General features: G+C 40.0%; 4 protein-coding genes across 5 annotated transcripts; 1 reads left to right on the top strand and 3 right to left on the bottom strand.

Annotated features, from left to right (window-relative positions):
• Nucleotides 1-478: 478 nt before the first annotated feature.
• Nucleotides 479-3,401, bottom strand: LOC117381622 (pinopsin-like). The gene is made up of 5 exons (XM_033978614.1): nt 3,065-3,401; nt 2,494-2,662; nt 2,249-2,420; nt 1,057-1,290; nt 479-697 (listed from the first exon to the last, which is right to left on the bottom strand). The coding sequence occupies exons 1-5, from the start codon at nt 3,399-3,401 to the stop codon at nt 479-481; spliced, it is 1,131 nt and encodes a 376-aa protein (XP_033834505.1).
• Nucleotides 3,402-5,208: 1,807 nt separating this feature from the next.
• On the bottom strand, nt 5,209-17,961 carry htatsf1 (HIV-1 Tat specific factor 1). 2 transcript variants are annotated; one of them, XM_033979018.2, is made up of 10 exons: nt 9,803-9,997; nt 9,358-9,522; nt 8,780-9,023; nt 8,488-8,535; nt 8,250-8,404; nt 7,190-7,353; nt 7,015-7,111; nt 6,416-6,505; nt 6,196-6,333; nt 5,209-5,966 (listed from the first exon to the last, which is right to left on the bottom strand). In XM_033979018.2, the coding sequence occupies exons 2-10, from the start codon at nt 9,520-9,522 to the stop codon at nt 5,712-5,714; spliced, it is 1,356 nt and encodes a 451-aa protein (XP_033834909.1). In that variant the 5' UTR covers nt 9,803-9,997; the 3' UTR covers nt 5,209-5,711. The 2 variants fall into 2 exon arrangements, with proteins under 2 accessions (XP_033834909.1, XP_055082816.1); XM_055226841.1 differs by lacking the exon at nt 9,803-9,997 and adding an exon at nt 17,809-17,961 and having other exon boundaries at nt 5,210-5,966.
• Nucleotides 10,107-20,885, top strand: LOC117381621 (uncharacterized). Its single transcript, XM_033978613.2, has 7 exons — nt 10,107-10,395; nt 10,724-10,848; nt 11,017-11,238; nt 16,433-16,665; nt 18,416-18,558; nt 19,332-19,543; nt 19,977-20,885. The coding sequence occupies exons 1-7, from the start codon at nt 10,252-10,254 to the stop codon at nt 20,275-20,277; spliced, it is 1,380 nt and encodes a 459-aa protein (XP_033834504.1). The 5' UTR covers nt 10,107-10,251; the 3' UTR covers nt 20,278-20,885.
• A 369-nt stretch (nt 20,886-21,254) lies between these two features.
• bnip1b (BCL2 interacting protein 1b) lies at nt 21,255-24,579 on the bottom strand. The gene is made up of 6 exons (XM_033978727.2): nt 24,472-24,579; nt 24,061-24,153; nt 23,895-23,986; nt 23,455-23,562; nt 23,171-23,289; nt 21,255-22,917 (listed from the first exon to the last, which is right to left on the bottom strand). The coding sequence occupies exons 1-6, from the start codon at nt 24,553-24,555 to the stop codon at nt 22,721-22,723; spliced, it is 693 nt and encodes a 230-aa protein (XP_033834618.1). The 5' UTR covers nt 24,556-24,579; the 3' UTR covers nt 21,255-22,720.
• Nucleotides 24,580-24,711: the final 132 nt, after the last annotated feature.

The following is a 24,711-nucleotide window of genomic DNA, read 5'->3' as shown; positions in this document are numbered from 1 at the left end:
ATACACAATCTGTCCATGTCAGTTCAGTGTATCAGACTTAAAATGCCAGCATTTATTTGCTTGTATAACTTAAAGGGTTATTTTTTCTTACCAAAATGATTTGGTTTCACCATTCTCAAACTGGGATCATGTAGAGGAGGTCCAAATTTGGATCATTACTTATGATATATAATCCTAATCTTTTAAAGCTTTTGATTTGAGCGACTAAACCAATAAAATAAAAACATTGGAAATTAATCTTCAAAAAATTCTGTTACATATTTTGAAATTCACATTTTATTGTAATGTCATGGTAAAAGGTGGTGGCCAAGTCCCCAGCCTCAAATCTGAGAATCCCTGATTTAGAGTTACTTACCAAAGCACAATATTAGTTGGTGTTTCATCTATTGATTAAAAGATTAAACACAAAATTGTTTCCCTACACATTTACAATCACCTTTTAATAGGCCATTGTTTGCAAAAATGATCATTTTCTCCTTTAGGTTTCTCCATTGTAATATGCCACCAGCGTTTGTGTGTGCTGCGGTCCCTGTTTCTGTGGTTGGGGAAAGAATGTATCTGGAGAGGAGTCTTGGTCCACTGAGGGCATTTCTGGGGGGTAGATCCATGCTCCTCTGCTGCTGGGGAAGGACTGGTGCACTGGGGTGGGCACGGCCTCCGAGGTCCAGCTGAACATGTGTCTGAAACATCTGGAGAACTGCAATACAGATGCAACAAAAGAGTTAAGAGACAACCCAAACAAGAAATAATAACTGTATAACAATAAAATAACTGCCTTTTATTTATTATTCATACTAGACCTGGGTTTTTGCCTTGTTAATTACACTTAATTACACTATGATGCAGAAGTTCCTACTGGGACAAATTATTGTCAACTTTTCTTCAAATAACTATTTGTCTTTTACAGTTGTGACATATTTTGAACTTTAAAATAAAAAGTACATATGTTACAAGTGCATAGAGTACATATTTTCCTTCACTTTGTTTCATGTGCACAGGAGTAATCATAGATAAACCACATAAAACCTGTACATGTTTGATCTGACTGTCTGGTACCTGTTTGTTGAGGAGCACATATATGACCGGGTTCAGCACTGTGCTGGTCTTAGCCAACAGAGAGGGCACTAGACTGGCCACAGGAGGCACTGCTCCGGGACGTCCGAAAGAGAAGAGCATCGCCACCACACCATAGGGCAGCCAGCAAACCAGGTAACTCGTCACCATGGAGACCACCATCAGCAGCACCCGCCCCTCCCGCCTCTCCGCTGCGGACTGGCTTAACCGAGGGACCTGGCACACAAGCACACAACACAAGCAACACAACACAAGCACGCAACACAACACAAGCAACACAACACAAGCACACAACACAAGCAACGCAACACAAGCATGCAACACAAGCAACACAACAAAAGCAACACAAGCACACAACACAAGCACACAACACAAGCAACACAACAAAAGCAACACAACAAAAGCAACACAACACAAGCACACAACACAAGCAACACAACAAAAGCAACACAACACAAGCACACAACACAAGCACACAACACAAGCAACACAAGCAACACAACAAAAGCAACACAACACAAGCACACAACACAAGCACACAACACAAGCAACACAACAAAAGCAACACAACAAAAGCAACACAACACAAGCACACAACACAACCACGCAACAGAAGCAACACAACAGAAGTGAGGATGGATTTTCTCAGTGTACATCAGTAGTTCTCAGACTGTGCTGAGGCTGTTACACTGGTTTGGCGAGAGTTATACTTCATAGTCCCTGAAGGGCCCAGGACGAGCCGACTGCCTGAAGTGGGCGACTGCAGTGAGCACCTGCTCTGCTCTCTCAAGATCTTGATCTATGTTTATTTGGGAACTACCAGCATAAGCAAACCATCTAGACTTGAGAAGAACAACAGGCAAACTCCAAATAAAGGTTGCATCCAGTATGGACACCGAGCATGGAAGTCCTGTTTAAACAGGCTTGCCACGTATCACTGTTTTTTTTATGTGTTTTTACTCATATTGAGCTACAGATGATGTAGATTATTTTTGGAAATAGGTTGAGATGTGTCTCCTTGTGCAGTTTGGGTGCAGGATGGGTGCAGGGTGGGTGCAGGGTGGACGGAGGGTGGACGGAGGGTGGGTGCAGGGTGGACGGAGGGTGGGTGCAGGATGGGTGCAGGGTGGGTGCAGGGTGGGTGCAGGGTGGGTACAAGGAGGCTACAAAGTACCTGTTTTGTGACGGTGCGCACGGCCATAATGATCCTCCCGTAGCAGAAGAGCATGAGCAGCAGAGGCAGCAGCAAACAGAAGGTGAACAGACAGCTCACATAAGAGCGAGCTGTGGGCGACTGCCTGTCCCATTGAACCGAGCAGGTCGTCCCAGGACCCTCTGGACCGTAACTAATCCCAAAGACACAAAGTCCAAAATATCACACTTGTATAGCCATACTGTATGTGAGGAGTTAATACTGACCTGCTCCAGCCCAGCAAAGGAGGCAAGGTCCAGGCCAGAGAGTAAAGCCAAGAGGCAGACACAGCAAAGCGAGCGCGTCCAAACTGAGAGGAATCTGATGGAACACTGTGGACCACTGCAGAGTAGCGTTCAAAGGAGAGCAGGGACAGCGAGATCAGAGACACAATACCTGAAACATAAGAGCATAAGAGGGTCTGTCTGTGGACGAAATATGAAACTATACAATTGGTATCACTGAGCTGCAAGAAAGTGTTCATTTTGTCCATGTAAATACCAGTGCATAGTGAGAGATAAAGAGTTTAATAGTGTGTAGATGCCCTCAGACTAAATGTCTTTTGGCCAGGGCCCCTAGTGGCTGGAACTAGGTAAAAATTCAGATGCGTCCATTGACTGTCTTTACTTTTTATGGAGTAGGCTGTATTAGAATTATAATTTTTAGAGCAGTACAGCAGAATGAATCAGGTTACGCGTAAAATTGGGGTCTAAAAGATGAACCACGTCTATAAAACACTGTTTATTATAAGATACAGGCCACTGTTATAACACATAATAAGTTTACACAACACCTTACCGAAGAGCGCGTTGGAGAAGCCGTACCAGCGGCACCCGTAGCTCCCGGTGAGCCACCTGCCGCGCACACTGGCGGCGAAGCTCATGGGGGTCCCAAAGATGCACACGAGCATGTCACTGGCGCTTATGTTGATCAGGAGCAGGTTAACGGGGGTCCGGAGAACGGGGTAGCGTGAGAAAACCAGCAAAGCCACGAAGTTTCCCAAAAAGCCAAGGACAAAGATGAAACCCAGCACCACGGCCACAGCGGTGTGTCCCGTCCTGCTGAGCGCGGCGTGTCTGGGCGCGCTGGGGTCCCACAGCGCGCTCAGGTTGGGACTGTGCTGAAGTAAAGTCATTAGGATAAAGCCATGTTTAAGCCTGAAAAAAGTCGCACCTAACTAAAATAAAGGATGCTTTAATCTATCAAATGTAGAGACAGTATTGCTCAGTTTTTCCTGAGGGGTGTCTGCGCGGGGCACCATGGGCTTTAAGGGTCTATGAGCCTCTACAGCAGCACAGCAGGGGTGTGCACGCGCCCCGCAGAGAGTAGGCAGAGGGGGCGGGGTCAGTTCCCACTACTGTACTGTCTATACTTCCCACATATTTCACAGTTAAGGGCTTTAAATCCATATTGATATCGACTATATTATAGGCTACATCAGACCAGTCACACAGCGCATCTCTGCTCTTCTAAAATGACCTCCTTCTCAGTCTCAGTGGTCCAAGTAGGTTACATGGCAAAAGAAAATTCAATTCTGTCAATTAGACAAACTTTTAGAGTAAAGACGTTTCGGCATTCATCCAAGTGTCTCTTCAGTTCTCCTCCTTCAGACCTTTAAAGACAGAATAACCCAGGCCTCAGTTTCCTGTTTGAGAGACTGAAAGATGCCACTGGTAAAATAAAACACACTTTTACAGACAACAATAATTCAGTCTATAAGCCTAATGATACAATACTGCATTGGCATCGGGGGGCAAGGGCCATTTCAAGCTTTATGCATAAAATCAGTCTGGGGACCCTATTGTCACAGACATGTAGATTTTAGTTTTAGTTGAACTATGGCAAATTCTCAGCTCACCTGACAGAAATGATAGGTTCAATGAGATTACCATGTTGCTCATGCTCCTCTCTTGCTCATCCTCCATCTTGGAGTATAACATCACATCTACGGTCTGAAAACCACCAAAAATAAAAATAAGTGCTTATAGCTTCTAATTTGAAATATTGACTATTGTAATCTACATTGTCCCATGTCACATTTTTCATTCACTGATACCAGATTGTGACCCATAAAAAAGAGCCAGCTATCAATAATGCAACTTATACAAAGGAGGAGCCAGAGGCTATAATTGGGACTATTTACTTTCTTTGTTCTTAGGAAAAAAAAATAATGAAGTGAATTGTTTAGTCAAACTGATAATGCTCTCTAATTTCATGTAATCGAAAGACAATCCCCTGTTTTCACTATGTTCTTGTATTGGGACAAAAGAGTCTGTGGAGCTGAACACTGACCCAAATCCTTATTGTGAAGCTGATGCAGTTCAAACATGGCTCAAAAAAACTGCTCACAGCTCTTTTGTGGAGCTTTGGCAGGAGGTGACAATTTCCCACTGCTCATAAACTAAAGTGTAAACATTACTGGCCAATCAGATGTTGCGTTTAGTAAAAATGAATGAAGTTGCCAAAAGTAACAGACTTCAATTGTTGCTGCATATAACGATTGTGTATTGATTGTTGTAGTTTGTAATTGCAGGTGCCAGGTGGTGAGAGAATAATTTTCAGCATCTATGCTCAATCATCCAAGCCACCATTGAAATTCTACCAAATATTTGTAAAAATATATTTAATTTATAATAATAATACCTTACACTTGTAATGCACTTTACAGGTTTATCAAAGCGCTACTCGAGTATTCATTGATTCCACAATCGGCAGTGGTAGCTACCTTTGGTTTGGGAGACTACTGCTCTAAGTATTGAGCTACTGATTTTAACACTTACTTAAAGTTTACAGTCAAAGCAGTACTAAAATATTTGCAGAGGTGGTTCTTTATGTAAACTTTAGCAACTCTAGCTGATAACTAATTATATTATGTTGCTATCATTACTGCATGTTATAAACAACTCAGTTTTATTTGCAATAAAAAGAGAGTGGCATTTGTTTGTGTCGAGGGTTTATTTGATTTTTTTATGCCTCAGTCTGAACAGTGCTGTTTTGCAATGACAACAAACCACATATCTTTGCTTGTGTATGGGAGATAAAGAAGAAGCACTATGAAATTAACAGAGGCAAATTGATCACTAGTTTTATAAAAGTCACAATTTCCCAGCTGTGGTTTTAGTTGGAAGATTTGAAAATGTTAATAATTTCTGTTATCCTTTTTGCAATTAGCATATGCTTCAAAGTAAGCATCTTTTAAAAATCAAACATTTATCAACACAGTTAGAGCTGTACACCACATCTGCAAACAATTAAAACTCATTCAGGAGTCAAGACACTAAAACGCACTGAAAATCGACTATGAGATATAATGAAATGGTGAGATTCTGACCAATTTTTTTTTTGGTTTAACTTATATGTCCAATAAGTGTCCAGTTTCTCCAATATTACACATCTTCTTTTAACACTGTCCAAACTGTTTGGATTGGATGTATTTTAAAGGAGATTAAGCCTCTTCATCACTTCCCACCAGGCTGCTGTCAGTGGAATCCATGTCTTCTTCAGTGTCTTGCATTGACTGAGGTTCCTTTGCTGGGTTTGATTCTGGCTTCGGAGTGCTGTTTGTGTTAGTGGTGGTGGCGCCTTCTTGTGGTGGTTTAGCTGTACTTGCAGTCTCACCCACTTGGGCCTTCTCTCCACTTTCAAGAAAAGAGGACCAACCTTTGAGACGCTCCTCGCGTTCTCGTGACGTTTCTTCAACCTAAAAATATCACAAAGATAATAAATGAACCAAAAATATAGGCTCTCTGTTTTTGTTTTGTAGCTGGATAATAATTGTGCTTATATTTTTTGCAATGTAGCTTATTCATTAAATAAATTAAATTGTAGGCATGTTTAGCCATTTCCACTAGTTGAAGACTTAACTAAATCTTTAAAATGAATACTACTCTTTTTATATCGTAGATTTGAATATAGTAGTAGATTTATACCTGGAAGTCAGTGGTCCCGTCCCAGGGCAAAGCAGAAAGCTGTCGTCCTCCAAACCAGCGGCCGTTAAATGATTGGATGCAAGCATCAGCCTGATCTGGGTCTTTAAATGCCACCGAGGCCACACCATCAGGATGTCTCTGATGCACAACACAGAGTAACTTTCATTCTCAAATAGGCCTTTTTCTGCTCAGGATAAACTGACACAGGAGCTGAACTTACATCAAAGATTAGGACTTTCTTGACCCCTCCAAACTTTTCACATTCGGTTCGAAGATCTTCTCTGTACTCATTCAACACAAGAGGGTCCTCCTAAAAAAACACACACAGAACATTATCATGTTGTAAGAAAAGGGAAGAAGTTTGTTAGTTTGTGTTTTGCTTTCATTTGTATTACTGACTAGTATTTTTTTTATAATTTTATTGATGTCCCATAGGATTTCTTCAGAAAGGTGGAACTGCTCAAAATATCATCCACATGCAAGCCTTTCACAATGTCAAAACATTAGACAATACCGTAGTCACAGTGAAACATACAAAAAGCCTTTAGACACAGACACACACCCACACACACCCCCACACCCACACAATGTCTAATTATTTATACACAGATACAAGCAAATTAATTACTGTACCTATTGTGCTTGCACAGAAAGGTACCTGTACTTTATTCCTGAGTGCATGAGTATAAGATGTGTGTACAGGTCTTTACCATATGCCGCATTTTGCCAAGTTGCAGCGAAACTCAAAATGAAATAGAATGACAATTTGTATTTTGAATAAAGAACTCCAATAGGGAACTTCAATAGGGAACTTTTTACCTCAAAGTCACTGGGATGAAACATGTTCCTGATGATCACAACTTTTTCGTGCTTCTTCCTTATATCTCCTTGCTTCTCCGGCTTCCAGTCCAACTGCCTATACACAAAGAATAATACTTTTAACAACTTTTTATTTTTAACTAAATGTTAATGCAATACTAAAACAAGCACAAACTTCTGTTGCATTTTGAGCTTTTTCTTATAGTCTTTGTTCTTCTTTTTCTTCTTACTGGCATCATAAGCTCCCTTCAGTTCAAATCGTGCTGCCTCCACATGCAATTTGTAGCCACGCACTTCAGACTCATCAATGAGACGCACAGCAAGCTCCACAGACTCTTTCTGCAAAACAATTCATCAAATTGCAGTGAGGGGAATCATGGGTAATAGCAGTATTGGCACAGAATAACCCTTGATTTATTAGTGGCTCCTCTCCTCCTTTCCAATAGTGGTTTGTGAGGTGTTTTTATGTCAACATTTTTAGTTTAAAGGTTTGTAATTGGTTGACCCAGCCTCCTTGTAGTGATGGGCCAAATGAGTTGAGGCTTGGACACATGTATCAAACTCAGAGTGACACCTGTGTCGAACTGTGTCACTGTGTGTGTCACTTGGAGCAAAGTCACAACACATCCTCTGTGTCATTTGGTGTTGCGTTGAAGCAGCTTGTGTAGACAGAGCTATGCAAGACCTAAAACTGTCACTGTGTCTCTGTTAATCACCAATGGAGCCACAAAGAAAAAGAAGATAGGCCTAATCTTACTGCAGACATGCTGCAAGTACTAAATTAATTTACCATCATTTTCACAATCATTCACCTCAAGTCACTGTATCACCTCTAGGCTACTTTAATGTACACAAGACTGTTTATCTTAAAGCTCAGCTATTCCTTATTTGTTGGTTATCAGTCACAATTTAGTGACTATTCTTGAATGAACAGCCATGTGTTGTGTCAGCACCACCAGATGGCGCTATTGAACACACCAACACAGTGACAACACCGTGTCAACAGTGTCACACATCATCTACCCATCAGTACCTTGTTGTAGTCTCACATATCACCACTATAAGCTATCTACACTACTGCTGTCTGACAGCATGCCAGCTTTGTCCTGACATAAGAAGACCAGAGACCACAGTTGAGTCTAAAAGGCCAGGTGAGGGAGAGGAGGGAACAAGTTTCACATCTGCAATCTACTGGGAAAAAATCTAATAAATTTACAGATGACAGGTTTAAATACCTTTAAATAGCAGCAGAGGCCATCTCCTTTTAGGTTTCCTTCTTTATCCTTATAGAGTTTAACCTTGTACTCCTCAGTGATGGGATCTTTCATAACAATGCCGCACTTGGACATTAATTCAACAAACTCATCTACCCCGATGTCAGGCGGCAGACCTAGGGATAGAGAACACAAGAGGAACATTTTGCAGAGGAACAAAATGAGAGAAATGGGGAAATATGCAGTAACAAACACCAACCTGAGACATACACATTTGTGTTTTTGTCTTCGTCAATGTCAAACCATCCTAAACAGATATAAATACATTTATTAAGAAAATGGATGACAAGAAATATCATGCATTCAGCTGGGAAGAGAGGGATGACAATGCCCAGTACTCAGTTATGCTGTCAATTTAAAATGATAGATGAATAGATGCGTTTATGGACCATTTTACTTACATCATTGCTGTTCCAGGAAATGAACAGAAACAGCCATTTCAGGCATTTTGTAAAAATCTAAACTAAATGATGATGACATATGGATGTTACCCTGCTCTGCTTTCCTCTTTTCCCCTTTCTGCTTCACATCCTGGGTATGGTCTGGCTTTGCTTCCTGTGCCTCTGGGGTCAGGGTTTGGGTGACCTCAGCTGGTTTCTCTGTTACTAAAAGTTTAGTTGATTGCTCTGAAGTGGCTGGCTCACTACTAGCTGCTGTTGCACAGTTTGCATCTGGATTTCCTTCTTCATTAAAGCCATAGTTAGCCTGGTAGGCAGCGAGAAAGTCCTCGGTTATCTGCAAAAGGGATAGTCATAATTTTGAGAACCATTAATACCAGTGACATGTTTAGCTTCTACTAAACAAGAAAAATGAAGCAGTATTGAAATCAGGATATGACGCATATCATAGATGTCTTTAAAACCAGCAATATGAATAAATTATTGAGGAATAATGTTTATTGTTGTGCATCTGAATCACTGTGAGTTGTAGTCATGGAATTATATAACACTTGAATATTAAAAGTACAAAAATATAAATCCAATAAACTTGACAGCTTAAATTGAGCACAGTAATTATACACTAGACATTAAATAACGCAAGCCATTACAATCTGGAAAGACTTTCTTACTTTGGGGAACCAGGCCTTCTTCTCGTGGTCCCAGTCATAAACTGTGCCATCCTCGGGGTCGGTGTAGGTGTACGGGTCCAAGCCCCCCGCGTTTCTCTGACCATACATCTCCTGCATCCGCAACTGCTCCAGGAACTCCTTATTCGAGCTCGAGCCCCCGCTCATCTGCAACAAACACTCCATTAGGTAAAGTCCTTGTGATATTTTGGGTTAATTTAGTCGTTAGCTATAACAGCCCTGAACATCACGCATAGGATATTCTAAGAGACCCAAGCTTCAACTAGTGCATGTTACATCATGATCATTTAATAAGTAGCATAAATGAAGACAGTACTTCACGGAACAGAGCTGAATGACACACTTGAGCACATCAGTCCAAGGCAGACAGCTATATGAACAATGCTAATGTTTTGTTAGCCAGGATAGCTGGATCTTAAAATACTACCTTTGCTTGTAGTGGTTGTCAGTCCAATAGATCCTGGGGTGATTTATATTAATTTGTATTTACACAATGTATATGTATGTACGTGTATAATCGAAAATACTCAAACCCATAACTTCATAATCCCTTCTAAACGTAGCACATCCATATTGCGCTAGCAAAATTGAATAATGTGCTTCCGATGTCAAAGTCCTATTGCGCATGCGTGATGCCCATAGAAGGAGCGTTTGTTTGTAACACAGCATTTGCCGTTTGTCACAGGCCGCTAAGGCGGCTACACGGGAAATGATAACAACATAATGACAACGACTAAATCCAACGCACGCAGTTTGCGTAAACAAGCGGCTAGTTTGTTAGCGTTGAGTCATTTTTAAGAAATATCCTGCAAGATTGTTCTAATTTGAAAAATAATCAAGAGATTAATGTAAATAACATATTTATTTTGGGCAGTAATGGCGGAGGGAAGTGGCACTGTGAACGGGGCCAATCTGCCCCCGGGAGACCCTCAGCTCATCGCGCTGATCGTGGAGCATCTCAAAAACAGAGGGCTTTTTGACGAGTTTCGTCGCGACTGTTTAGCAGACGTCGACACCAAGGTGCACACCACTTAGATTTATTTATGTATTAATGAAAAGACTACAGATAAAACATGTCTAGAACATGCAGTGATTTCTATGAATGTTTATGTAATTAAATGTACTTTAAAACTCAAATCATAAAGAAATATTAGTTTTTACTTTTAAAGTTGGATGATGAATATTGCAAGCTGCAAATGAGGCAGCGACTTGTATTGTTATTATTGGGTTGCATTGGGTTATTTCATCAATAACCACAAACGCTCAGCTATTACTATGAACTAAACAAATATTATGCCTGTACTGAATACTTAGTATTAGTTTCATGTATGTATTATTTTTGTTTCAGCCTGCCTACCAGAACTTAAGGCAGAAGGTGGACAATTTTGTAACCACTGACCTGGGGACTCAGGAGTGGACCTCCACCATCAACAAGAACCAAATGAGGAATGGACTCAGGCAAAAAGTGGTGCAGTAAGTCCTCTGCTTGTCTCTATCACCGGCTTAGACCTTAAATCACCATTGTGATGTTAAGTTTTCCCTCATATTTGTAATTGTATGTTAATGATTAAGCTTAAATACTACAATGAAAAACTTTTACTATGATCATAATGTATTGGGCGTGATATCTTGTTTTTTCAGATCTGGGATGCTGGAGTCAGGTGTGGACCGAATTATAACTCAAGTGGTAGATCCTAAAATGAACCACACTTTCAGGCCGCAGATAGAAAAGGCCATCCATGAATTATTGTCTGGGGAAAAGAAAGAAGACAATCCGACCGGTTCAAACACAGTGCCTCCTCTTGAACAGTGCGAACCCATAGACCCTGCCCCGACGGCTGTTACAGGACCCCACACTCCATGAGGTTGGTGTAAACAACTTTAGACCAAAATCTGGCATAATGATTTTTTTAGCCATAGCATTGTTTTATTGTTAGGCCATCTGAAGTTCAGTGGGTAGAAATGTACAGCCACTCTAAAACCAATTCTCTGTCAGTAAAAGTATGTGGAGCAAAGTTCAAAATAAATTAATGTACATTTTTTTATTATGTTGTTTAGGTTAATGGAATTAAGATCAAAGCCATACATTGTATTACCATATTGTCCAGTCCTAGTTGACCATTCATTTAGTGCCTCATAATCTGTCTGTTGTGCTCACCACGTATAGAAAGTATATTAAAATAAGTGTTCTTCAGTTATTTACACACACTATAACCTTCCGATGGTAATTAAATTATGTCTCTTTTGTAGATGCACATAAACTGGTGCTGTTGTGCCATTTATTACTTCAAGTTGTGAGAAATACCTTTTATGGGCATCATGGATGAAGATGCGTTGGAGATACTTTCTATGGTGGACAGCATCCCAAACTTTGCCAAAATATAAATTATTTATCAGGACTTTTGTTCTTTACATTTTGTTGTCACAACTGGATTTTAATGTCAATCCATGTAATTGGTCATTTTGATTTACATCCTCAATTCAAGCCTGTAAATTGTAGTTGTAAATAATTGTGCATTTCTTATTTCTTTATTAATATTAACACATCTGATTCAGCTAATTTTCTTGCCCTGTATGGTTCTCAAAAGTTGTAGTCAATTCATGCAAGACAGGGCAGATGTAGTTTAGTTGGATGGCAGCATCACATTGACCTTAATTAAAGAAAAATCAGTGGACTATGTAATATCTTATTGTTTTTGTGAATCTCCAAAGTGTTTTGGGACAGAGGCTTCTGAAACTTTGATGGATACACTTCACATTTTATGTTTGTCTGTCTTAGTCAGTTGTGAAACTTCTATTGATTGGGGTCTTGTTTTGAAGGGGGCAGCCCATGATAACACAAATATGTTTTTCCAGGTCTGTTGATGCAGAAAATTGTGATGTATGCTTTTCATAACAGTAACAATAACTTCAAACTTCAAACAACAAGTTCAATCTTAATTAACTCAACTAATTAACAAATTAAACTTACAACACAAATGTATGTCCAACAATTGTATTAATCAATTAAACAATCAAAATGTATAAAGCACTCTTCGTACAAAAAGTGTAACACAAAGTGCTTTACAGTCATTAAAAAACAATTCCACTTTTCTTCCACCCAACCACCCATCCCCCAAAGCTGCCCAATCCCACACAACTAAACAACCCACATAGGGACACCATCACAAGCGCAGTTTTCACCCACATACACACACACAAATACATGAGGCTAAGTACAGTAAAACATATAGCTGAGTACAGACAAACCACTTGAGAAACCATGATCAGAGGAGCCATATCCACCAGGAGCAGAGAGCTGCCACCAGGACACCGACACAATGCCCAGGGGAGAGATGAAGCCGAAACACCAACCCTCCACCAGGACCCCACGAGACAAGCCCCGGCAGCTGCGGCCAACCACCACTCCGGGCCAGACAGCTCCAACAGAGGAAACACTAGAGATCTTAAAAATGATAAAACAACATTAGTTAAATGTTAAGATCTAGAAAATAAATAGCATAAAAAACATAATAGAAGATAAATACACTAAACACATGCAATAATAAACAAATAAAACCATAAATATTAATTAAAAGCTAAGGCAAAATAGTGTGTCTAGAACCTCCTCTTAAAAACATGAACGTTCTCTGCGACCCTGAGAATCTGCCTAATAATTATGCACACCTTGATATAAGGTGTTGATCTCTAAACCCTCCCTTATTACACAAATACACATCACTTGATTTGCATTAAATCCAATAAGCATTCAAGTTTATACAGCTTGGAGTTGGAAATTATGGATAAAATGATGATATGGTCAAAATAATCACTTGCCTAAGAATTGTGAACACAGTGCATTTTTGTGATGATCTTAATGTGTGGCATAAAAGTCACCTAAAAGTCAAAATGAAAATGGGTTGTAGTTTCGGTAAAAGTTTCTCTAAGACTCAGGACCGATGACTCTCACTTTTGTCCTGGTTAAGCTGGAGAAACTTTTTTGCCATCCAGGATTTGATATCTAAAATGCAGTAAAAAAGAGCATCCATCAAGAGACATGCAGATGTAAAGCTGCGTATCATCTGCATAACTGTGGAAGGTAATTTTATGTTAAAAACATTGCAAAAATCTAAGGTATACTGTCAAAACCAGACTTAGAGAGACTTATCCATGCATTTATTTCCAGTAATGCGGCCCTCAGACCAGTTTTTCTTGGCCCTTAAGCTTCCAGGTGAATTGGCCCACATTACCTTAAACAGTACTTTTTACTGTATATTTCTGAAAATCTACTTTAACAAGCCCATCTCAAATATTTGATGTGTCCCATTGAGGATGTAAGCATGAATAAAGATCTAGTGGTTCAGTCTAACTTGTAATAATAACACAGATTTGAAGTATTCACTGTATTGGTGACCAGTCTATGTCCCTCAATCGGCCCTCAGCTTTGTCTATGTTTTTATATGTGGCCCTTAATGAGAAAAGTTTGGACACCCCTAGCCTACCACCAAAGTACATCTCCAACATGTTAGTGCCATATGAACCATCTCACACTGAGACCGGCCTCCTGCTGGTGCCCAGAGTCAGGACTAAACATGGGGGATCAGCGTTTCAGTTTTATGCAGCTAAAACCTGGAACAGTCTTCCTGAAGAAGTGAGACAGGCCTCTACTTTGACAAGGTTTAAATCCAGGACTGAACAGTTCTGTTTAGCTGTGCATATGACTAAAAAGTTTTTATTCTGCACTCTTCTGTTTTAATGTTAATTTCATGATTATTTATGTTTTGATTTGTGTGATTTTAATGTCTTTCTTATTCTGTAAAGCACTTTGAGTTACTTTGTTTACGAATTGTGCTGTACAAATAAACTTGCCTTGCCTTATGTCTCCTGATGACGCCGATGACAAGAGGGAGCATGTCCAGCTTAAAAAGCACAGGGACCTGGGAGGAGGACATGTCTACACTCACCATAAAGGTTCTATCTGTTATATAGGATGTGAACCATTTGTGAAGGTGTTTCAGGTACGTTAAAAGAATAGTGTGCTCTACTGTGTGAGTAGAACCAACACTGTCACCTTTTGTGAATCATAATTTACTCTAAAATCAATTCAAATCATTCACAAGGCAGTCTTGGTGCTGTGGTTCACCCTAAAACTAGACTGAGATTTTTCTGAAGAGTTGTTAATCATCTAAAAAAAAATCTGAGTTGGCTAAAAACGGGGACCTCACACTGCTGCTTTAAAGGCAGTGGGAAAGAGCATGAAAAAAGAGAGCTATTCCTCACGTTTAAAAGCTTGGCTCTCTTAAAAAATGGGATTGGAATTGGATCTGAAAGGCTTCACTGAGGAGCATAATTATCTAATTAATTTCTAGCTTTCTACTTAGACAACAATGAATTGACATTTATTGAAATGATTAAAAGTCATTGACTCTTCTTAAGGAATATGATCAATTAGTCTAATTAGTATTATACTAAACTTGAAACTGTAGTGTCATCTGAAACGCAGTAAAAAACATGAGGTGAAAATTATATTTTTATCTTTAACAAAAATACCAATGATCACTACAGGAAAACCGGTCATCTAAATTCACGTTGTTAGACCCATCACTAGCCATACCAGAGTGTTGTTTACTGCAGTGGTCATGTGGGGGATGTAGAGGACCCTGTTTGTCCATGGGAGGGGGGAGTCTGTGTTGATGTGCCGTTCTGATCATGTGAGTGTGTGCTGTGTGACGGGGTGAAAGGTTGTGGTGTGGGTGGTCACCCAGGGGTTGTGTGAGGCGATGGAGATGTTGTTTTGAAGCAGGCGTGACACGGAAAATGAGCGGGAAAAGTTCAACAAACATCCAGGCGTCTGGACAAGTGATGCCCCCCTGTGGAGCCCCGTCGCGCAGTCTTAACCTGCAGCCACCACACACTTCCTGAACTCATCCCCGGCTGGGACAGGAAGCACTGATGGAGCTGACAGAGCAAAAGGGCTAGAGACCGGTTTAGATGGAAAGAGTGAAGTCAGCCTGAACTGTTCACATACTATGATGGTAATAAAAAATATATCACATAGAAATTTAACAGGAAACCTATCATTTGTGTATTGATCAGTTTGCTGTCTCAAACTTCAGTAGCACTTTACAATTACTGCACAACATTACAAACAATAGACCTGGAGAGACACATGCTCAATTGATTTAACAGTGAGTTATCACAATAGTTTTCTCTCTATTTGCCAGAAATCTGTGGTACACATCCCAATCATGTAGTGCGCTTTACTGTCACAATTAAATCCCTTTTCAAAGTGCAAGTCTCTTGTCTTGGATGCGCCAAATACGTTCCTTACTGCACGTCCTCCAGCCAAAAAGCCAGCTGCTAAACCTCAAACGCGCATTGACACGCGCGTGCACGCACGACTGGCTCTGTGTTAATTGAGTGGAGACATCTTGAGAGTCAAAACTGTTCCAAAGACACAACCAGTCCTGTGTACTGAGATATTATGGGGAATATAATTTATATTTTACTTCCCATTGTAGACTAGGGCCCTCCTTGTGATGAAAATAATCCAACCTGTCATGGTGGAACTCAAATATGGGCTGTATATTAAACTGCAGTCAGTCGACCATAGTCCGAAAAGTTCAGATTAGACTTGCACTGGGTCAGTAGCTGTAACCCAACTAATGTAAACTGCTTTAAATCCTGAATAGGAGCACTCGCATTCACCGACATCTTAATGTTAACCAACAGAGCAACAGCAACAACATTCTGCTACTCAGTATTCTTAACAAAGATTGATTTGAATTATTCCACTGTGTAAAATAGACATGTAGTAATGGCTATAGTAATACATGGTTGTGCCATATACGCATTACGCACGACCCCATTGGTCTATCCATTTTCAAACTTCCCAATAGCTACACATTATCTAAACTTAACGCAGGCACTTCTGCGATTCCCTCATTTTCTCATCAATGAATAAACTGCGCTCTGTTCTCGTCCCGGCGCGCGTCCACGTGGCTACGCTGTGATTGGTCCAGACACCAGGTCCCATCACTCAGAGGCGCGTACACTCTCGCACCCTTATATATTACAGCCCAAATACTAGGAACTCCTGCAAGTCAACACTCCTCCTGGCACTGCGCTTTGGCCGTGAACAAACAGAGACGGACCGAGACGGACCTATGAACATGTCAGCGCAAGGGGCACATGTGATTTGGGCGTTTTTGGTGGCTTTGGCCGCTCAACAGGCGCTGAGCACAGAGCCGCTCGACTTTCAGGAGAAGCAAATATCTCAAGCCAAAAGAAGGCTGACTCTACAAAGCACAGGTGAGACGCGCTGACACGCACGCGCAATGATTCACACAACTGTACAGCCGGATGTGTTAAATTCTTCCAAACTAAGCAAAAAAAACAAACAATAAACCAACAACATGGCACAGCTTGCATGTAAACAGTCTTACATAAAATAACAATCCAAAGACCTGATTCTTCAGGTAGACTAATTGTTGTGCAACGTGTTGGCCTCGTATGACTTAAAGTCTGATGCAATATCAAACTTTATACAACAGGACCATTGTATCAGAAAGGTAAGGTGTATCTGTAAATGTGTTGGTAAAATGCATTTAGTGGAATCCCGAAGAACTGTAAGGACATGTTGCAACGCGCAGAGGTCCATTAGTGATAATCTGTGCAGCTAACAAAGGCTCCCTGACCCGTGGTTTAAACGTAGTTTATTAGAATCAGCGTTAGTCCTTTGACCCCATTAGTCTTAATTGACTAGTAATAGGCCGGTAATGCCCAACAGGTTGGTAATGTTTATCCTATGTGTGCGCACTACGGCCTGAGACGGTCATGTCACCTTTACTTTTATTTTTATCTCGTTTACGTTGGCTGATCATTTCATCATGAAGATAATGTTTCTGAGGATGCCGTACAGTCTCCAAAGCAGGGTGGGCTTTTAATCGAAACGATAGCCTGTTACAGGTTCACTGTAAGCCCGCATGCCCGTCCCTATAACCGTGCCGGGTCGCGCCGGGCCGCTCTGCTTTTTGTAATTCAATGCGCAGCGCAGCTCCACATTCCCCTCGCGCCCCCTCCAGCAGCGGGGAGCGCATGACGACACCTCCGGCCCAGGATTGACCTCCGCCTCGGGCACCGCTCCACATCCCAGCCACGGGACAGACCACCAAGGCACAGGAAGAGATGAGGGCAGGCCACCGGAGACAACTGCGACCATTCACCAAGCCCTAACAAATGAGTTTGGCCTCTTCTGGACTCGCGTTTAGACATTTTCCACACATTTGTTTTGCGGTAAACTGAGACGGGTTAAAGAGACTTGAAGATAATCTGTGATGGTATTACAAAAAATATCTCACCATTTAAACGGCTTTTGTTTACAGTTTCCATTATACCATTGTCATTCAGTTGTCATTCCAGAGCAAACTGTGGGACCTATGCCCAGTTACTTACAGAACGTTAAAAGTAGATTTGTTCTGGCATCTTCCTCCACTTGTTCTTCCTCTTGGCCTGGACCCAGTTTCCCAGACTCTGAACAGGTCACACAGTGACATCAGCCACTCGATATGTAGTGCTTTAGGCTAATGGTTCTGTCCAGCATGGTCTCTGAAATCATACATTACATTATACAATACATTATATTGTTGTCTTTTTAACATATCCTCACACATTACCTCTTCCTCGGTTTTTGGCACTGTTAATTTGCTTATTTCTAATTTAGCTTTTTAAAAAATACTATCCTTGTATATTTTTTTACTTTTATTTATATTTAATTAAATTATTTCTTTATACTTTATAACTGCATTGATAAGCGATTTTTTTCCACAGTGAAATCAAAAACCATATTGACAGGCCAAGTCGTCCATCATGTGCATCTGGCGTGCTTCTACAATTTCCTACTAACAGCAACTGTACTTGTTTTTATGATTAAGTTTGACAAAAATAGATAAAGATTGATTGCGTTGTTAGTTGTAATGTAATTTGATAATAGAACAGTACAAAGTAAATATAATTCATTAAACAAATACCTTGATTCCTTCATTGTTTTTGTGCCCTACAGCAGAGATCCAATCCTGTCTGGTAAGTTCAGGGGACGTTGGCTGTGGGACGTTTCAATGTTTCAACAATAACTCGTGTGAGATTCAGGGACTGCATCACATCTGTCTGACTCTGCTGCACAATGCGGGTCGCTATGACTCTCAGGTGGGTGCTATAGTCTGGTCCAAGTCTCTGCACATTAGTGCTTCTAGTGAAAGGAGTAATGTGTTTTACTAATTAATCATGCTTATAGATAATCATGGCACTATGTATTTGCTAAAAATATATTTTAAAAAGCTGGTCATATTGCTGTGATCATTTCATGGTGTTAATTGTCATGACTACCTTGTAAATGCAAGTTTGTCATGTATCATCATATTTCACAATGATAATGAATGTGTATTGTGTCAGTCATTGGGTCGTTAGTGGAGAATGTTGTATAGAGGCTGGTGTTGGTTTGTGCTCTGCTCAGAGGAGGCTGAAATCAGATAGGAACAGCCTGCCTTCTATACCAGAATAGACCTGGAGAGTAGCACAGGTCTGACACCGCAAACAAAGTGCTCATTTTTGATTTATTGTAAATTTAATTTTAAAGTTTTTTCAGGCATTAATTGTTGCAGTATTTAAGTAGAAATAAAACACTGAACAAATACAGCTCATAATTGACTATTGCTTAATTGTAAGTGCTAAAGAAGGCGCACAAGTGGAAACTTGCATAAAAAGGGTTATAAACGTCTTTATATAAAGTTTTAATCATTGTTAGTAATATTACTATTGTGTTGCGGTTGGCTTTGTTTACCAATATGCACTCTAACAAGCAGCATTTTCTTTTTAAATGTGCGCTTATTCCTGATATTTTGGCAGTCGGCCTAGTATTGTTGTTAGTATATTGGAACTGTTTATATGGATCGATGCCATGTAATGGACGTCTCCTGCAGGGTAAATCACATGTGAAGGACGCCCTCCGGTGCATGGCACTGGGACTGCGGCAGCGCTTCAGTTGCGTGAGCCGGCGCTGCTCTGCTGTTAAAGACATGATCTACTCCCTTCAGCGCGAGTGCTACTCCAAACACCAGCTCTGCCTCGCGCTCCAGCAGCATCTGGACACCGCGGGCAGCCTGGTCCAGTTCCACCTGCTCTTCCCTCCTGGGTCAGCCAATACATTACTCTGCCATTCATCATCACTAACACAAACCATGTTAACTAAGTTTTTAACACTATAAGAATAAATACATAATAATCATAATTTAAATAGGTACCTGATTGGCTGACATTGCAGGACTTGATAAAAGAACATTCTTGCTGAAGTTTGTTCTGTTATTTATATTCTTTATATTTTTTCTACACTAACAGATTTTGAGGAAAACCAAAATGCTGAAATACGGGCAAATTAAATATTTTTTAGGTTATCCCATTATGAATGCAGCTGGTTGGATTTCTTAATATGCAGGAAACAGCTTACAGGGAGTATGGGTGACTTGTAGCAAAATATATTTTGCCTACTACACACAGATCTTGTAGTTTATGCAACTTTTATCATATGACTTTCCTAATTAAATGTCTGTAATTTACCCTGTTCACAGACCTTATGTGGAGTTGATTAACTTCCTGTTGTCCTGTGGAGATGAAGCTCGCTCCTGGGTTGGTCGGAGGCTCCGGGCACAGTGCACCCAACACTGGGGGGTGCTGTGTGACAGTTTCAGCAGCACCTGTTCTCTTGTCCAATCAGACGCCTCTGTGAACTCCTCCACACAGGTTCCCACTGTCTCGAAACCTGCACAGCCCAGCACCTGGGGGCCTGAGCTGGATGACAGGAGTGCTCCCAATCTGATGGACAATGAAACAGAGACTACATTTATTAAACTTAATGTTTCCTCTTCATAGAAATCTACAGGATAGATAAGGCCCAGACATGCACTTATTACTATAGTAGAAAAAATGATAATTCAGCTATGACATAACTTATTTAATCTTTGCATTTGTACAAGGTTAAAACATGTATCTACCTCACCATTGCAGAGGCCTCTTTGACAGAATCTTCTCATTGAAGGGCATGGACTCAGAGTGTCCAGCAAAAGACGCAGCTGGCAGCTCAACAACAGTCTCCTACCTATTTAAATACTTTTATTTATTCACATGTGTTTTTTTTTTTCTTTGTTTTGTAACACATTGTTCAGTCTCACTTTAAACAGCTTTACTCTACCCCATTCAAGCATAACATTATGACCACTTGCCAGATATGCAGCTACATGAAACATTGATGAATTCAGACACTTTACTATGACAATAAGCATTAGCATCTCTTACCTGTTGGATTAGGCCAGTCTTCACTCTCCACATGCATCACGTGTTTCTGGTTGACCACTGATATTTCCTTGGACCACTTTTGATAGATACAGACACCACAGACTAGGAACAATAAAACTGTTGTTAGAGATGCTTTGACATGTTTAGATACCCCTTATTTGATACCCTTATAGTTCAGGGAGCCCCAAAGTCTCAACTTACTTGTCTCCCTGTAACTTTCATAAATTATAATAAAGGTGTACTATGAAATTTTTATGGTGGAGGTTTCGCCACCTGCATTTCTCCATAGAAATGTAATATCTTTGCCTGGGATTTACCACGGTATGGCATTAAACGTATACATCTCTGTGCAGAAAAGATCTAGTTACAGGTCAGATTTTTAAAGCAGCACAGCGTAACATTTCTGGTGGCAGGAGCACCACCTGACTGCATTGAGATAGAAAGTTAAAGCGAAACCTTGGAGCATTGTCCATGGAGATATTTTTTTGCCATTCTGTGGAATGTCCAGGCAAAGCCAGAACATCTCCATGGAAACAAGCAGATGGCTTCCCCTCCACCAGGCCATGTTATGAGTAAGGTCTGTGGAGAGGCAAGCCTGTGGATACCATGTTTTTCACATTTTTAGTGTAATAAAACAGCCTAAGCAATATACAGAAGTGTAACAGATTTAATGAAAGATGGTTATGTTTGATGCCATATGGTGAAACATTCCAGGCAAAGCAATAACATCTTGGGTGTTCCAACGCCAAGACAAGCACGTGTTGGACAACTCACCACAACAGTTTTAATGCACCTTCAAAGCAAATGACCTAAAAGGATTTAGCACCAAAAATAGGTAATCCTACTCACTCACTACAGGTGCCATGATGAACATATGTGTTAATCCCTTAGTGGTCATAAGGTTATATTTGAATGTTGTCATGAGAGCACTTTCAAGGCACCACCTACAGGACAGGCTGAAATCAACTTGAACGTCCACATCTCAAACAAACCCCAGGAAATACACCACTTTTTAAGTGTTTATTTAAATGAATGTAAAAATATATTTTAAGTAGTTTTGACTGATTTAATAAACATTATTAATGCCACTGTTGGACTGTGATTAATTTTATGTGCATAGAGAATACAATATCGTGAAGTTGCCCCCATTGGCTCCTCATTGTAATTATTTTGCAAAACAGGGCAAAAGTAAGAAGTAGGCTTCAGAAAGGTTCTGAACATCTAATATGAATATAAGAAACTGTATCACTATTATACCAAGTACACTCTAGAAGATGTTATTTTTGTATATTGTATTTCTAAAATTTGAATGCACCACCTGAGGTAGTGTTTGCACCTCTTCACTTTTGCATCTGCTTTACTTTAAATTCCATTAAAAGGGGAATACTTTGTAAATCTACTAGTTGGCTTTATGAAAAGTAGCCTATATTAAAACAATCTAGATCTAAAGCCACGATAAAAAGATGGTAGCTTCTGGAAAGCAATACCCATCGTACCTTGGTGGGTGCTAAAGATTGTAGCTTAATAGCATCACAAAATAATGCCTAATACTTTTGCACAGTAATTGGTTGACATTTATTGTCCTGTTTGTCAAACAAACTGGCAGTGACACTGTAAACAGACATCAATAACAGACATACAGAAAAAGGGCCACAAAAAAATCACATACAAAACGCAAACAAAAAGACAAACCTTAGGGTAATTGGAGGAATTAAAGGTTATCGGTATGTCTTGCCCTGAATAAGTCTTTTTTTTTTTAATCAAGTCAATCCAAGTCACCCAGACAGCTTACTTCTTACTTGACCAGAAAACAATAATGCACAGTAAATCTGCATACAGACAGACATGAGCAAAGAATCATTTACTCTCAGTAACACATGAAGACAATTTCATTCCAAGCTATATATATGACATTCCTCTAAGACATTTTTGTTCACAGTTTAAGAAAGAGTTTTTTTTGTAAAACTTTAGGCTGGTTGTGCGTTCTCCACTTTTAAGTAACTGATCAAGTGTCCGTTTGCTAAATAAAAGGGAAGAGACGTTTCTTAAGGATATAGAGGACAGTGGCGAGGAACAGGGCCAGAGCCAGAAAGATGAGCAGTTTGTCTGTAAGCTCTCGGCGGTTGTATTTGAGGATGAGTTTTCTTCCGAGGTGGATTGTCCCGGTCATGTTTTTGAAATCCTCATTTGTCTCCTGCACAGTTCGAGATGAGGTGGCTGCAGGCGGCAAGAAACAGAAGAAAGTTTCATTGATTCAAGTGATCCTCATTTAAGTATGTGATCTCTAGGTGATGTTATGCAAAATAAACTATTAAAATTGAAAAAAAAAAAAAAAAAAAGAATAAAATAAAATAAAAAATACATTTACAGCTCATTTGTATAACAACAAATTTTCACCAGACAAGGTGTGCACGATTATAGTAGTAATCTTTAAAAAGAATCTGCAGGGGAATCACAAAAGTTTGTTTACCCAGAGTGGTGATGGTGTCCTCGCTTTGCTTCACCTGCTCAGCCATCATTCTGCTGATGGACATCAAGCTCTCTGTGATGTTACTGCTTGTCTCCACCAAACTCTCCTTTGTCACTTTCCTAAATAATTATAGGTGAAATAAATTACAATATTACAAATGGGGGGCAACATTACATGATATGAATGCATAGCAATGTAAAAAAGTTAAGGAAATGCAGCAACGATTGACTTAAATATATTAATTATATATATATAATTGACGTAAATTATATCTCCACTCTAACCTCTGTCTGGTGCTATTGGCCTCCCCTCTCTGCAGCAGCTCGTCCTTCTCCATGTTGTCGATGGCCAGTTTACAGGCCAGATTTGCCTTCCTCCAGGCCATCTGATTACTGCAAAAATCAGAAGAAAACTAAATGTGGTTTGTTTCCTAGTAAGCCTACTGAATCTTCTTGCAAACTGAAACTGCTTGCAAACACAACATTATGTGTCTATGATGTAATTTTAAAAGTATCCCAGGCATAAAATAGCATTAGTACATACTTGATTGTTAACGTGTTTACTTGAGTAGCCAATAACTTAATACTGATTGTTTACCTGAGGAGGACATTGTGCCAATAGCTTAAAATTGATTGTTTACTTGAGGAGAACACTAAGCCAATAGCTTAATATTTTCCTGAGATCTGATTAGCATTGACTTATTACATGTGGTCAGCATTCAAACCTGAGCAGTTGTCTTCTTTGACTCTCTGTCTCTGCCTGTATTTCCAATCGGTCTGATTCTCTGTCCTGCTCCTTGGCCATCTGCTCCAAGTCCTGCACAAATACACAAAAGTTACTCACACTCACATTTGGTTGTAAGATTTCACGAGATAACAAAAATGACTGACCTGTATTCTGAGCCTGAGTATGTTAAACTTTTCTTTGACCTGAGAGTTGAGGTTGAAAAGTGCAGACTGTGGCCCGGGACAGTCTCTGATGTCCTACAACACACAACGAGCACACACTTTGCATTGTTATGACAGAAAGCATGTTTTTAGCCTCTTTTACAAACACTGGCATTCGTGAGATTTTTTATTTGGGTTTAGCCTGTAAAAATAATTGTTAGATGACTAATAAAGCAGGCATAGAGTAAACTATAGGGCAGCCAGCTCAAAAAGCGTTGATCGGTTAAAGAAACACTTCCGGCGTGACAGTTAGCAGCTAAAAGAAACGGTTAAACTGTGTGTTGTTCAACCGTCAATCAACAAAAATATTACTAAGACAAGTACATGATTTAAAGGCAAAATTACAGCCCTTACTTGAATGAGTGCTTTGATTTCCAAGTCATATTTTATGATTTCTTGACTACAAATTCGGACATGAACGTCAGACGAAGACGCCATATTTGTTTTTGTACGGCACGTCCAAGGACCAAAATACTAAGTAATTACGAACACAAAACTATAAATCACTCTTAGAACGTTTATAAGGCACCCTAAAAATCACAAATGCAGTATTACTCTAATTGTAGTAAAAAAAAAGTGCATTTTTTAAGTTAA

Source organism: Periophthalmus magnuspinnatus, chromosome 14 (assembly GCF_009829125.3).
Source record: "Periophthalmus magnuspinnatus isolate fPerMag1 chromosome 14, fPerMag1.2.pri, whole genome shotgun sequence".
NCBI lineage: Eukaryota > Metazoa > Chordata > Actinopteri > Gobiiformes > Gobiidae > Periophthalmus > Periophthalmus magnuspinnatus.
Note: the sequence above shows the minus strand (reverse complement) of the source record. Positions and strands in the feature narration are given on the sequence as shown.